Below are 12,523 nucleotides of genomic sequence, written 5' to 3'. Positions count from 1 at the left end.
GAGAGACCACGGTTGGCGGTGGTCCCTGGCGGAGCCACCCCGGCAAGGCGGTGGTCAGTCTTGCTCTGAAGCGAAGCGGTCGCTGGGTTCAGTGACCACCACGCCTATGGCTGCAGCCACTGGCAGGACAGGGAGAGAAAACTGCAACCCTAGAGGGGACTCTCGCTGTCACCTTAGCTGCTGGCCCCAAGTGGGCGCGGGTGGAGAGTTCCTTCAGGCTACTAAGCTGCCCTAAGGTCTCGAAAGAACAATACACTGGAGGAAATCCTTTCTGGCTGATTCAGTCCCTATGAAGACTGTCTTGTGCCCACAGCTACCATATTTTGCAAATCCGCAATCAGGTGTTGACTTAAGCAAAGCCCTATGGAGACAGAGAGACAAAGGGAGCTCTGGGGTATCTGGGGACTGGACTCCCATCAGGTCGCAGCCAAGGTCAGAGACGGCCATGTAAAGAGCAAGCCAAGTGGATCAAGGAGCTGCCATGTGCCTCATTGTGACCCAACAGCCTCACCAGCTGGTAGGTGTCCCCAGGTCCTGGCATGAGCACAGTGTGGTCGGGGCGGGTGGGGGGGGGGGCGCGGTGGCCCAGGTGGCCCTAGGACCCCCCCACCATGGAAAACCAGCTCTATTATGACAGCCTGGGGTCCTGCAGTCCATACCAAGAAGCTCCCCAGGGTGCCAACGACTTACTGCTCCTGCTGCTGGGTCTCGTCATTCTTGTCAACATTGGGATCAACGTGGTAACTGCGGTCAGTGACGGCATGGCCGTGGGCCACCCCGTCCCCCCCGGGGTGGAGAGGGCTGGGGGCGGGCGTGGTCTTCACTCCCACCCCACCGTACCCCCAGATGTGGCATGGACTCCAGAATGCCTTAGACAAGATGATACATTGGATTCATCTGAAAAGTGAGTATGGCAGCAAGAGAGGTAGGGGACACCCCTCCCCCCGATGCCACCGTCACCACCCTAGAAACCCAGGCCGCACTGTTCCCAACCCCGAGCTCTTCTGACATTCACCCTGTCCTCACGGACTCTCGTCGCCCCCAGATGAAATCTTCCAGGCTTCCGAAGGTTCCCCCAAAGACGCCCCGGCCAAGACCCAAGACGTTCACATCCACTGTGCCCTGGACCCTGTAGAAGTGAAGATGGCCCGGCCCACCTGCCATCGCTCTTCCTCCTACCGCTGTCTCCGCAGCCCCCGCTGCAGCTGTCGCCGCCACCGCCGCTGCAGCCACCGCCGTGGCCGGCACCCCGGCCACCACCGCCCCTGCAGCCACCAGTGGGGACTGAGGAACCATAGGCATTTCCCCCCCAACCGCTCCGTCTTCCACAGTCACTGTCACAGCCACAAGATGTCACAGCTGCGGCCAGTGCCCTCCTTTGATGAGGACAACCTCGACTCCTGCCTGGAGGAGGATGACCTATCCTTCCCGCACCCCAAGTACCCACGGCGGGGCTGGGGAGGGCTCTGCCAGCCGGTGGGCCTGCCCTCCAACTTGGGGCCGTGGGGCCGCCAGGGTGGGATCCTGGCCAGCCTGCCGCCACCTCCTCTGTACCTGTCACCTGAGCCGCGCCGCATGCCCAAGCGCGTGGAGGCCAAGTCGGAGCTGAGGCTGCAGTCCTACGGGCCCCACTGCCCCCAGTCCCGCATCTGGGGCAATCTGGAGGCTGAGCAGCGGACCCCGTCTCCACCACCCGTCCGCCGGCTGCCCCCCGGCCCCTCCCGGGTCCCCGTGGGACACAGCCCTTACCCCTCAGGGGCCCAGCTACTCCATGACTCCCGGGATCAGCGGCGGCGTGGTCTGGACGGCTCCGGACCCCCCTGTGCCCCGGTGCCCCGGGGGTCCCGGCCCGAGGCCCGGGAGCCCTGCTCCCCCCGGGCCCACCGGCAGAACCTCCCTGGCCACGCTCACAGCCAGTCCGACCGCAGCCCCCACCCATCCACGGGGCACTCGGGCTACGGCGCCCGGGCCCCCCACGAGGTTCGGCGCCGGACGGGCGAATGCACCGAGGCAGCGCCCGCCCGGCACCCTCTGACCGCCGCATCCCTCACCGTGCTGGGCGAGACCTCCCACCGACGGGCCCCGGCTCCCGGCTCAGCCCTGCTGCCCCGCTCCTCCCGGCCCCCGCCCGAAGTCCAGGCTCCCGAGCCGCCCCCAGCCCAGCCCACCTTCAGGCCACTCAGCCGGACCCCGGGGGCCAATGGCAGCTACCAGGTATACGACAGCCTGGAGCTGAAGCGGCAGGTCCAGGAGAGCAGAGCGCGGGCCAGCTCCCTGCCGCCCCCCTGCACCTCGGCCCCCAGGCCCTCCCTGCACAGGAGCCGGAACGGGAAACTCCACTGACCGGCGGGGAACACGGGCGGTGGGGGGGCGTGGAGAGAGGAATAAAGAGCAACAAAGTCCAGGAAGCGCTGTGATGTTCTGTGGCTTGGAATCGCCCCCTCCTCCTGCCAGCCCGGGGCCCTGCGCTTGGCTTCCCGACACGAGAAGCCAGTGTCCCCTTCTCGGCGGCGGCCACGCCCCCCCCGTCCCGTGCCACGCACTAAGGACATCTTGCAGCGGCAGACTCCAAACCACGGGTCCCTGAGCACCTACGCTGGGTCCCTGTCGCCCTGATCCCAAAGTGGGCTCAGAGGCACAGCCCCACGCGAGACCGTGAGGTCAGATTCCAGACCCGTGGGTTCCACGTGTGGGCAGAGCCGGGACCACGGCCCGGCGAAGGGCAGGAAGCATGCCAGGGCTCTGGGGTCCAGCCGGGCCTTCCCCAGGGCTCCCAGGCCAAGGTCTCCCCGGCCTCAGGAGCCGCCAAGGGGATGGAATGTGCGTGTTTGATGGAGCGAGGCAGCGGGCAGTGGGGGACCCAGCCAGGGCCTTCCAGGCCCCACCTGGCCTTCCAGGCCCCACACTGTCCCCGGCCCTCCCTCATTGTGACCCCAGCCGCCCGGCCCCATTATGACCCAGTCCTTCTCCCCCTCCCCCGCCAGAGGAGCCTGGCTCCTAGCGAGTATGTGGGGGCCAGGGGGCCCAGGCAGTCCTGGGACCCCCCGGCCATGGGACAGCGAGCCCACCCCGGAGCGCCGGGGTGCTCTAGCACCCACCCCAGGAAGTGCCAGGACCTCGGAGACTCAATTCTTCTGATTCTGGGCAGCTTCATCTTGCTCAACGTGGGGATCAACGTGGTGACTCTGGTCAGGGCAGGGCTGGGCACCGGGGGCGGGGGGCGGGGGCCTCAAAGGGGCCGAGGCGGGAGGGCAGCGGGCCTTCGGGGCTCACCGCGCTTCCGGACTCCCCCTTCCCCGCGTCCCTCAGCTCTGGAGGCATCTGAAGAGCAACCTGCGGCTCCTCTTCCGTCACCTCTTCCCCAAAGGTGAGCGGGCCCCAGCGTGGCCTCAAGGGGATGTGGGCCTGTCCCCCTTTCTCGGGCCCCTCAGGAAGCCGGGCCTCGTCCCATCCCGATTTCCCTGCAGACAAGCAAGCCAGAGGCGTGGGCAACCGCCCCACGTGCGCGTGCCGCTCCGAGGACCCCAGGAACCTGTGCTCGAGAGTCTCTTCCGGCTACCATCGTCGCTTCCTGCCGGGGCGCTCCGACCACCGGGACGCCTGGAGGGTGGACACAAAAGACGAGAAGGCCTCCGGGTGCCGCTGGATGCCGCCTCGGGGTGGACACGCAGGGGGTCCTGTGGACGCGCCCTGGGGACTGTGGAAGGAAGGGGTGATGGGAGCCGGGGAGGCCCCTCAGGTCACAGCCTCAGAGGCCCGGGCGCCCTTCCTCTCCAGGCACGAGACACCTTCCCAGTTCCCCAGGATGAGCAAGGCAGACATGGCTCCCCTCCTCTTGCCCGAGAGCGAGACTAAGACCCCAGACTACGACTCGGCCCAGGCCCCGGCCCCGGCCCAGATCTCCCCGCCAGCCCACACCCCTGAGCACAACCCCCTCCAGGCCCAGCCCTCCTCCCCGGCCCTCACTCCTGAGCACCCCGACCCCCAAGCCCAGATCCTCTCCCCAGCCCCTGCCCCCGAGCATGCCTCAGCCCAGGCCCCTCCACATCCCCCAGGCCTCACCCCTGAGCACACCCAGCACACTGCTGCCCAGGCCCATGACCCTGAGCACCCCTCAGCCCATTCCCTGGGTCACAGTCCCGGGCACACAATAGCCCATGCCCCAGCCTTCCCTCCGGCCCATGCTCGTGTGACCTATACCCCCACCCCTCACACCCTGCTCCCTGCTCCCGCCTCTGCCCCAGTGCCTCCCCCAACTGCTACCCCAGCCCCTGGCTCAATCTCTGTCCCAACCTCAGCTCTGGTCATGACCCTGACTACCGCTCCTGTCCCTATTCCTATCTCTGTCTCTGCCACCATACCTACCCCCATCCTAACTCCTATTCCCTCTACCCCGACTGCCGTCAGCCAAGGCCTCTCCGCTGGCCAGGTGGTCTACGATGCCCGCAGGGCAAAGCAGAACCTATGCCACGTGTGCCCGCCCCAGAACTCTGGGTATTCCAGAAAGGACTCGGGCACCCTCCCCAGGGCCCAAGAGGGGCAGGGTCTGGGCAGTTCTGGGGCAGCGGAGCAAACACCGAAGCCACATAGTGGGGACAGTGCCAAGCCCTCCGCAGGGTCCATACTGGGTTACCTGGAGTTGGGGAATATGGAATGGAAGATCTCAAATGACGCCAAAGACAAGTTCCTACAGCCCAAGACCTTCCCTTACTGCAGCTTCCACCCTTGCAGCTCTGAGAGGAAACACACAGACTCCCAGACTCCAGTCTACCCCAAGTGCGTGGTCTACTCCAAGGATGCCATACCTTCACAACCTTGCGTTCATTCTCCGACCGGTGGCCAGAGCGTGCTGGGCACTATTCCTCCACCATGCGCTCTATCTCTGCCTCTTATGCCTCCCAAATCCTTTGTCCTCCGTCAACTCTCCAACCATCAAAATCCCCCAACCTCCAAGTCTTCTCCATCCACCCCCTCTTCCCAGTTTCCCATCCCTCCCCAGCTCTCCGAGACGTTCCAACCCCCAATCCAACCCCAGGCCCCTGAACTTCACGAGAGTCCGGGCCTCAACCAAAACTCTGACCTCCAAAGGACTCCAAACCTTTCAAGAGACTCAAGAGTTCCTAGGAACCCAGGCCTTGCCCCAAATCCAGGCCCCTACAAGAACCCAGGCTTTATTCAAGATCTTGGCCTGAACAAGCCCCCAGGCCTTCCCCAAGACCCCTATCTTTACAAGAGTCCAAGCCCTTCCCAAGACTCTGGACTTCCCAAGAATCTAGTCCTTACCCAAGATTCTGGCCCCCAGAAGAATCTAGGTCCTAATCAAGATGAAGGTATCTCTAGGAGCCCATGTCTCACCCAACCTTCTGACCTCCACAAAAACACACCATTTCCCCAAACTTCTGACATTCAGAGGAGCTCAGGCTTTATGCAAAACTCTGGAGTCTATAGGAATCTAGAACAAAACCAAGAGACTATACTCTGTAAAAGTCAAGATTGCTCCCAAACAACTGGTCTCCATAACAGCCCAGGCCCTTCTCAAGATTCTGGAGGTTATAAGAGTACAGGTGATGCCAACGAGTCGGGAGTCTCTAGGAGTCTAGACCTTCCCCAAGATTCTTGCCCACGTAAGAGCCCATACCTTGCCCAAGACTCTGGAGTCAACAAAAGCCCAGGCTTGGTCCAAACCTCTGGCCTTCATAAGGGCTCAGGCCTTACCCAAGACTCAGGAGACTACAAGAACCCAGGCCTTCCCCAAGATTCTGGAGTCTACAGAAGCGTAGGCCTTACTCAAGATTCTGATCTCCATAAGAATCCAGGCCTTACACAAGCCACTGAAGTCGAAAGGAGATGCGGCCATATACAAGATGTTGGAATTCACAGGAGCCCAGAACGCACCCAAGACCCTAACTTCCACAAGTACCCAGGAATCAATCAAGATCCTGGCCCCCACAAGGGCCCAGCCCTTACCCAAGACCATGGCCTCCCCAGGACTCAAGGCCTTACTGGGGGATCGGGCCTCTGCAAGGATTCGTGCCTTACCCCAAGTCCCCACCACCACAAGAACCCAGGCCTTGTCCTAGGTACTGACACTGTCCAGGTCTCGGGCCTACCTCAGACCCCAAAGTCAACACAAATGACAAAGTCATTTGTACCCGAGGAGGCTCCTCGGAAGGAGGGTCCAGAGCAGCACCTATCATGGATTTCTGTTCCACTGAGTCAGAACTCCTACTCCTCCAAACCCCAGGTGGTCTACAGTGACCTGCACACCTTCTCAGAGGTACCCGTGCTGATCGAGCTGCAGCCATCCCCCCGGCGAGCAGGCAGCCAAGACTGGGTGTATCGTCCCGTGGGCACCATCCCGTCAGCCTGCCAGAACTATCACCAGAAGTCTATGCCTCCCCGAAACAACTGGAAGCCCTACTGTCCCGGGTCGGGCACCCGGGTAGGGCACGTGGTCTTTGACGCCCGCCAAAGACAGCTGGGCAGGGACAAGTGCGAAGCTCTGTCTCCCAGGCGCGTTCGCCAAGAGGCACCCAGCAACTCACCGGAGACCATCAGGGAGTGGGGACATCAGTGTGTGGTGAGGACCCTGGAAAAAGAGGGGACAAAGGTGCATTGGGAATAAAGAGACGAGAGAAGTGTTCTGTGGCTGATTGAGGACATCCACCCCAGCCCCATTCCCGACGCTGGCCAGCCACGGGGCCTCAGGAAGACTGGTGCTAGCCTTGTCCCTGCTCCTGCATTGCCACGTAGCGAAACCCATTGTCCCCAAGGCCCTCGAGCTGTATTGTCCGATACAGTAGCCACTGGCCACATATGGCGATTAAAACGTAATTTAACAAAAAGTAAACTTCAGGGGCGCCCGGCACAGTAGGTGGGGCGCGTAATTCTTGATCTCGGGCTCATGAGTTCAAGCCCCCCACTTTAAAAAAATGAAAGCAAAGCAAAAACAAAAAGAGTAAAATCCTGTTCCTCAGTCTCAGCATCTACATTTCAAGGGCCCAATAGGCACGGGTGGCTACTATATTGGACGGCACAGATTCAGAACATTTCCATCGTCGCAGAAAATCCTGATGGACGGCAGTGCTTTATTTAGAGTTTAGAGAAACTTTTCCTTTCCCTAGTCGCCCAAACCCACCATCGTCAAAGCTCCCCCAGAACCCGGAGAACTTCGTTGTTTTTAGTGTGACTGAGAGGTCACCCTCTGGGGAGGAGGGAAGATGTAGGGGTACCCTTTGCCTGATCACCCCAAAGCTGTGAGATAGAGCCTCGTCCTCAGTTTTCTCAATCAGGTCTCTCGGGTCACAGCCAGATATATGGGAACCTGCCTCCCCAGTTCTGGGCTGTGTTTTGGGGCTCGAGGTGGCCGAGGGAGAAGGGTTCTCTTTGTCAATGACTAGGAACCCCTGATGTCTGGGCTCCCCAAATTGAGCTCTGGATTCTGAGAGGTCCCCTCCACAGGCCACTATAATTTTTCTCGGTGTCTCTGCTTCATTCTCTTGCCATTGACTCAGGCTTATCTCACTTCAGACCCAGTCCCCAGGGTGGGAGGAGAGGGGAGGGCACCTGGTCCAGCCATGGGTCGCTCTGAGCTGTGAGCCTGTCCCTGGTTTCCTGTGGCTCTGTCTTCTCGTTCTGGCTCCTAGTCTCATCCCCGACTTACGCTGTGCCTCTGATAGCCGTGGTAACTGAAAGCCATTTCTTCTCTTGATAATTTCCCCTTGCCCTGCCCCAGCCCAGCTGGGATTTTCCTCTGGACTTGATTTTTTGGTCCTGATAACTCTTCCATGTACATACACGAGCTGGCAGATGTCAAAGTGTTTTTTTTTTTTTTTTCCCCTGCCCTCACTCGTGTCTGAGGTGGGCATCATTAATATGCAGGTCCCTTCCCTGAGCCAGATGTGTATTCCTGGGTCACCTCCTGTGTGTTCTTGCTTACCCCTGACTCCAAAGAGATGCCTCCCCACCCAGCTGCGAGCCGCTTTCCGACACCCCTCTGGCTCAGCTCTATCATGGGCAACCTTCGTAGGCTGCAGTGTCTTCTCTAAAATGCAGTTATGGGGGGGCACCTGGGTAGCTCAGTCGGCTAAGCACGCCAATCCACTCAGGTCACGATCTCGAGGTTTGTGAGTTCCGGTCCCATATTGAGGGGTCTTCACCGACAATGCTTGGGATTCTCTCTCTCTCAAAATAAACTTAAAAAATAAAATAAAATGCAGTTAGGATCGCATGGACGAACCCTCCTAGGTCTAAGCGATTAGGGCTCCTCCACTCACACAAGGGATGCGGAGACCCCTATTTCTCCCCGGGCTCTGGGGTGTGTCCCCCACTATTATCTGCTGTTCAGATCCATCCTCTGTCCCAACCCCACGGGATCTTTTTGTGCCTGGCTGACCTGGGCTCGAAAGTCACGAACAGTTGATCTCCATAGAAACTACAACTTCCATCAGGCACTACTTCAGCGGAACAGGAAAGGATGTGGGGGCGTGGCCCCAACGCCCTGGTAGCTCGGAAGACAAACTACAACCCCCAGGACAGCGCGAGATCTCAGCAGAGGGAAGAGTGACTGAGCTCTGGCTGGAGGCGAGGCCGGCCCGGAACCACCAGGCCGGCCGCCAGAAGGGGGCGTGGTCGCAATGGGGGGCGTGGCCCTAGGAGCTACAGGAAGAAGACACCTGTTGAACCTTTCCATCCGTTCCCTTCCCAGCCCTTGCAGCTGCCCCTGAGAGGGAAGCCGCAGGCCACAAGCCTCTTCCCTTCCCAAATAGGTGAGTGGAGGTAGACAAGGGGCGGCGGCGGAGACTATTTCATCCCGCAGGAGGGGCCTAACGGCGACTTTTTACCTGCTGAGTCAGGTGAGCCGCTCCACGGGGGCGGGGACCAGCGTGTGAGAAAAGGGCAACGCCGGAGGAGGTATTTACTGGTTCGTTTTCGAGACTCAATTTAGAGCCCTCCATCTGCAGACCCATTGACGAACTGTGCTTGGGCTCGCTCCGCCTGGGGAAGCGAGAAGAACGCGGGCGACTTTTTGGCAGCAAAGGAACGGCCCGTCTAAGCTTCCTCCCGTCCGTGTTTTCCCCTAGCCCCAAACGATTGAGCTGCATGGCTTCCGCGGTCTGGGGGAGTGCGCCCTGGTGGGGCCCGCCGCCCCCAGCCCCCGCCCGGCCGCTCACGGACATCGACTTTTGCTCTGGGGCGCAGCTGCAGGAACTAACCCAGCTGATCCAGGAGCTGGGTGTGCAGGAAAGCTGGAGTGACGCGCCCAAGCCGGGGCCAGACCTCCTCCGGGCCAAGGACTTTGTCTTCTCTTTGCTGGGTAAGTAACTCTCCCTGCCTTCGGGTGCCCGCAGCTCTCAGTCCCGCCCCGTCCAGTCCCACCCCGCCCCGCCCCGGCCCGGCCCGGCCCGGCTTTGGGTCGTGCCCTCCCGATCCTGTCTTTTCTTGTAGGTCTTATTCACCGCCGGGACCCCCGCTTTCCTCCCCAAGCGGAGCTCTTGCTGCTTCGTGGCGGGATTCGCGAGGGCTCCCTGGATCTGGGACCTGCACCCTTAGGTCCCTACGTCCGGGGACCTCATTACGACGCCGGCTTTACACTCCTAGTGCCCGTGTTTTCGCTAGACGGCACCGGGCAGGAGCTGCGACTGGACGTGGATTCCTCTTACGCGTGGCTGTGCCTCCCAGAGCGCATACGCGGAAGCTCGGTCCGGGAGGCATGGCAGGATTGCCTAGGACCTCCAGTCCCAGGAGGACGTGATTCCACCCACCGAACCGAAAGTGAAGGAAGTCCCAAGAGCCAGCAAAGCTCCGTGGACCAGCCGCACGGTTCTGTCACTGAGGCTGATCCAAACGAGGCTTTGGAAAAATCACCTCCTAACGTTTCGGGGCAAGAGCCGCCTGGGCAAGGCATCATGGATCTCGGCTTTCCCACCCCGCTGGAAAACCTGAATGGTGACGTCACGAAAGCAGCCGTCGTTAGCCCAGGCCCGCAGCAGACGGAGGGGTGGGAGGCATGGCCCACACTTTGCCCCGCCCAGGTGGCCGCGTGGTTCTTTGCCTCACTGGCCGCCGTCGCCGAGTCCCTGTGCCCGGTCCCGGGTGCCCCGCGCTTGGTCCACGCAGCCCGCCACGCGGGGTTCACCACCGTCCTCCTGGCTACGCCGGAGCCCCCGCGCCACCTCCTGCTCTTCGACCTGATTCCCGTGGTGTCGGTGGCCGGCTGGCCCGAGGGCGCTCGGAGCCACTCGTGGGCCGGCCCGCTGGCCTCCGAGTCGTCATCCTTCTACCTGGTGCCCGGCGGCCACAGCGAGCAGCCAGGCGCCTCCGGCTGGCAGCTCTGCTTCGCCCGCCAGGAGCTGGCGCTCAAGGCGCGCATACCCGCTCCGCTGCTGCAAGCGCACGCGGCGGCCCAGGCGCTGCTGCGCCCGCTGGTGGCCGGGACCCGGGCCGCGGCGCCCTACCTCCTGCGGACGTTGCTCTACTGGGCGTGCGAGCGGCTGCCCGCGCTCTATCTCGCGCGGCCGGAGAACGCGGGCGCCTGCTGCCTCGGGCTGCTGGATGAGCTGGGCCGTGTGCTCGAGGCCGGGACGCTGCCCCACTATTTCCTGAGCGGCCGAAAGCTCCGTGCGGGGGATGGCGCCGCTGGGCTGCTCGGGGCGTTGGCCGGCCTCCGCGGGGACCCTGCCCGCGCCCTGCGCGCCGCGGTGGAGGAGGCCAAGGCTGCGCGCAAGGGGGGCGGCTTAGCTGGCGTGGGAGGCGGGGCCCATTAAAGACGCTGCTCCTACCCGCGTGGAAAGTGCTTCTGTTGGCCGGCGGGGTGTGGTGGGGGGCCGCCGGCCCCTCGCCTGCAAGGCAGGCTGAGCGTCCTGGGCCCGAAGATCAGTCTAGAAGGCTTCCTCGCGGGTCGTTCCCCACCCTCCTGCCCCGTCCCCGGCCCCTGACCTGTGGTCGTCCCACTTCTGGCCTCTCTGCTCCTCAGATCTGTGGCCAGCACCCCTCCCCGCCCGGTGCTTCCTCAGGCAACCATCTTCCCCAATTCTTATGGTCTTTTCTCTTAGGAGTCAATAGGGAAGGGGGAGGGGGGCATATTGCTGACAAAACGCAGAAAGAAGGCACGGAGACCAGGGACTGACCAATCTGGCTCACACAAAATCGGAGATTATGAAGGCCGGATTCGGCCCCAGGCTAGACCTCACCACCACCTCTACCTACTCTCCCCCACTTTCCCCCTTCAGTTCTGCCCTCCCATCCGGGGCAGTAGGGTCCCCTTCTCCATTCTCCCAGCGTCCGCCATTCCATCCATCTTAAGCCCAACCTCTCCTCCCATCCAGGGATCCGCTCAGTGGAGTCGCCTCCTTGCCCCTCCTCCTCTGAACCCCAAGACGTGCGGCCTTGCCTCGGCTCCGCCTGCCTCTGAGACCGTCCCCACTCCCTGCCTCCGAGGAACCCCGGGGTTCCTCCCGCCCGGCTTCACCCCCCCCTCCTCCCCGGCGTCTCCGCCCCCTGCCCCGCCCCCGGGCCGGCTCTCGGAGGAGGGGGAGCCGCTGTCGCCGCCGCTGCCTCAGCTCCCCACTGCCGCTGCCGCCGCCGCCGCCGCCGCCGCCGCCGCCGCCGCTCTGCTGGGTCCAGCCGCCAGGCCCGGGGCTCTGACTTCGCCGGACCAGGGCGCTCTGCGGAGACACCCTCCCTCCTTCCTGGGGGTCCGGGGCGCCTAGCCCTGCGTGGAGGGAGGCTCCGCTCGCGAGGGACAGGGAGGGAGGAGCCAGGAACCGGAGCCAGAGCCACCCGTCGCCGGATCAACAAGACAGGACAGGTTGAGGGGCGTCGGGGAAGGAAGAGGGTGCTATAGGCTGTCCCGGGGAAGCCCTGTCGCAGAAAGCTCTGACGCGCCCTGACTTGTAGGGAGCCTGTTCACATTCGGGGACTGGTGATAACGTGGGTGCACGCCTCTCGGGGGGCTGGTTGGATTGGAGGGCGTGGGATCTAAACAAGCACCAGCTGTCCCCGAGGAAATTAAGGGGCAACCCGGGGCGGGGGGGGGGCGGCGGGAAACAACGGATGCTCCTTGTCGCGAGGTGACAGAGGCCCTCCAGACAACCACCTACCTGGTGAACCCACTAGGAAGGGTGGATTTGGAGGTGACTTCAAAAGGAGTGGGGGGTAACAAGGTGAGGAAGGGGGTTCAGCAGCTGGGAACCATGTGAAAAAAAGGTATTGCCCAGAGACAGGGTCGGGGAACCCCTAATCGCTGAGCGGGGGACAGCCTGGGCTTTCCCAGACATAGTTTTGGGGGACTTCAGGGGAAAAAAAGTGGGGGACCCACTTAGAAGGTGGCAAAGACACCAAGGTTGGGTTCCTCCCTGACATTGGCAGTGCCCCAGTAGGGATGAGTCAAAGCTAAGGACCCACACCCTTTAGATTACAAGGGTGGGTTTGGCAGGAGTGCGGGTCCCCAAAATAGGGTGGAAAGGTGCTTGGGGGTATTGCAACCACATCTTGGAAATTTTGAGGGTCTTGACTTTGGGAT

General features: G+C 62.3%; 3 protein-coding genes across 3 annotated transcripts; all 3 read left to right on the top strand.

Annotated features, from left to right (window-relative positions):
• Positions 1-611: 611 nt before the first annotated feature.
• On the top strand, positions 612-2,343 carry SPEM2 (SPEM family member 2). Its single transcript, XM_047089805.1, has 3 exons — positions 612-749; positions 847-904; positions 1,046-2,343. Exons 1-3 carry the CDS (start codon positions 612-614, stop codon positions 2,341-2,343), a joined length of 1,494 nt encoding a protein of 497 aa, XP_046945761.1.
• A 707-nt stretch (positions 2,344-3,050) lies between these two features.
• SPEM3 (SPEM family member 3) lies at positions 3,051-6,625 on the top strand. The gene is made up of 3 exons (XM_047089789.1): positions 3,051-3,188; positions 3,310-3,367; positions 3,468-6,625. Exons 1-3 carry the CDS (start codon positions 3,051-3,053, stop codon positions 6,623-6,625), a joined length of 3,354 nt encoding a protein of 1,117 aa, XP_046945745.1.
• Positions 6,626-8,530: 1,905 nt separating this feature from the next.
• On the top strand, positions 8,531-10,766 carry TMEM102 (transmembrane protein 102). Its single transcript, XM_047089846.1, has 3 exons — positions 8,531-8,768; positions 9,084-9,316; positions 9,448-10,766. The coding sequence occupies exons 2-3, from the start codon at positions 9,103-9,105 to the stop codon at positions 10,764-10,766; spliced, it is 1,533 nt and encodes a 510-aa protein (XP_046945802.1). The 5' UTR covers positions 8,531-8,768; positions 9,084-9,102.
• The last annotated feature ends 1,757 nt before the right edge of the window (positions 10,767-12,523 follow it).

Source organism: Lynx rufus, unplaced genomic scaffold (genome assembly GCF_022079265.1).
Source record: "Lynx rufus isolate CCGP_SWC_20201006 ecotype Redwood Valley unplaced genomic scaffold, mLynRuf1.p SCAF_28, whole genome shotgun sequence".
NCBI classification, from domain to species: Eukaryota; Metazoa; Chordata; class Mammalia; order Carnivora; family Felidae; genus Lynx; species Lynx rufus.
The sequence above is the reverse complement of the archived record's forward strand: the minus strand, read 5'-3'. Positions and strand labels throughout refer to the sequence as shown.

What these genes read in the sequence shown, in the direction of transcription:
- SPEM3 (XM_047089789.1), top strand. Translation starts at nt 3,051, where the DNA reads ATGGGACAGCGAGCCCACCCCGGAGCGCCGGGGTGCTCTAGCACCCAC. An exon ending in GGATCAACGTGGTGACTCTG is followed by an intron (nt 3,189 to 3,309) that starts GTCAGGGCAGGG and finishes CGCGTCCCTCAG; the next exon opens with CTCTGGAGGCATCTGAAGAG. An exon ending in CCGTCACCTCTTCCCCAAAG is followed by an intron (nt 3,368 to 3,467) that starts GTGAGCGGGCCC and finishes ATTTCCCTGCAG; the next exon opens with ACAAGCAAGCCAGAGGCGTG.
- SPEM2 (XM_047089805.1), top strand. Translation starts at nt 612, where the DNA reads ATGGAAAACCAGCTCTATTATGACAGCCTGGGGTCCTGCAGTCCATAC. An exon ending in GGATCAACGTGGTAACTGCG is followed by an intron (nt 750 to 846) that starts GTCAGTGACGGC and finishes CCGTACCCCCAG; the next exon opens with ATGTGGCATGGACTCCAGAA. An exon ending in ACATTGGATTCATCTGAAAA is followed by an intron (nt 905 to 1,045) that starts GTGAGTATGGCA and finishes CGTCGCCCCCAG; the next exon opens with ATGAAATCTTCCAGGCTTCC.
- TMEM102 (XM_047089846.1), top strand. Translation starts at nt 9,103, where the DNA reads ATGGCTTCCGCGGTCTGGGGGAGTGCGCCCTGGTGGGGCCCGCCGCCC. An exon ending in CTTTGTCTTCTCTTTGCTGG is followed by an intron (nt 9,317 to 9,447) that starts GTAAGTAACTCT and finishes CTTTTCTTGTAG; the next exon opens with GTCTTATTCACCGCCGGGAC.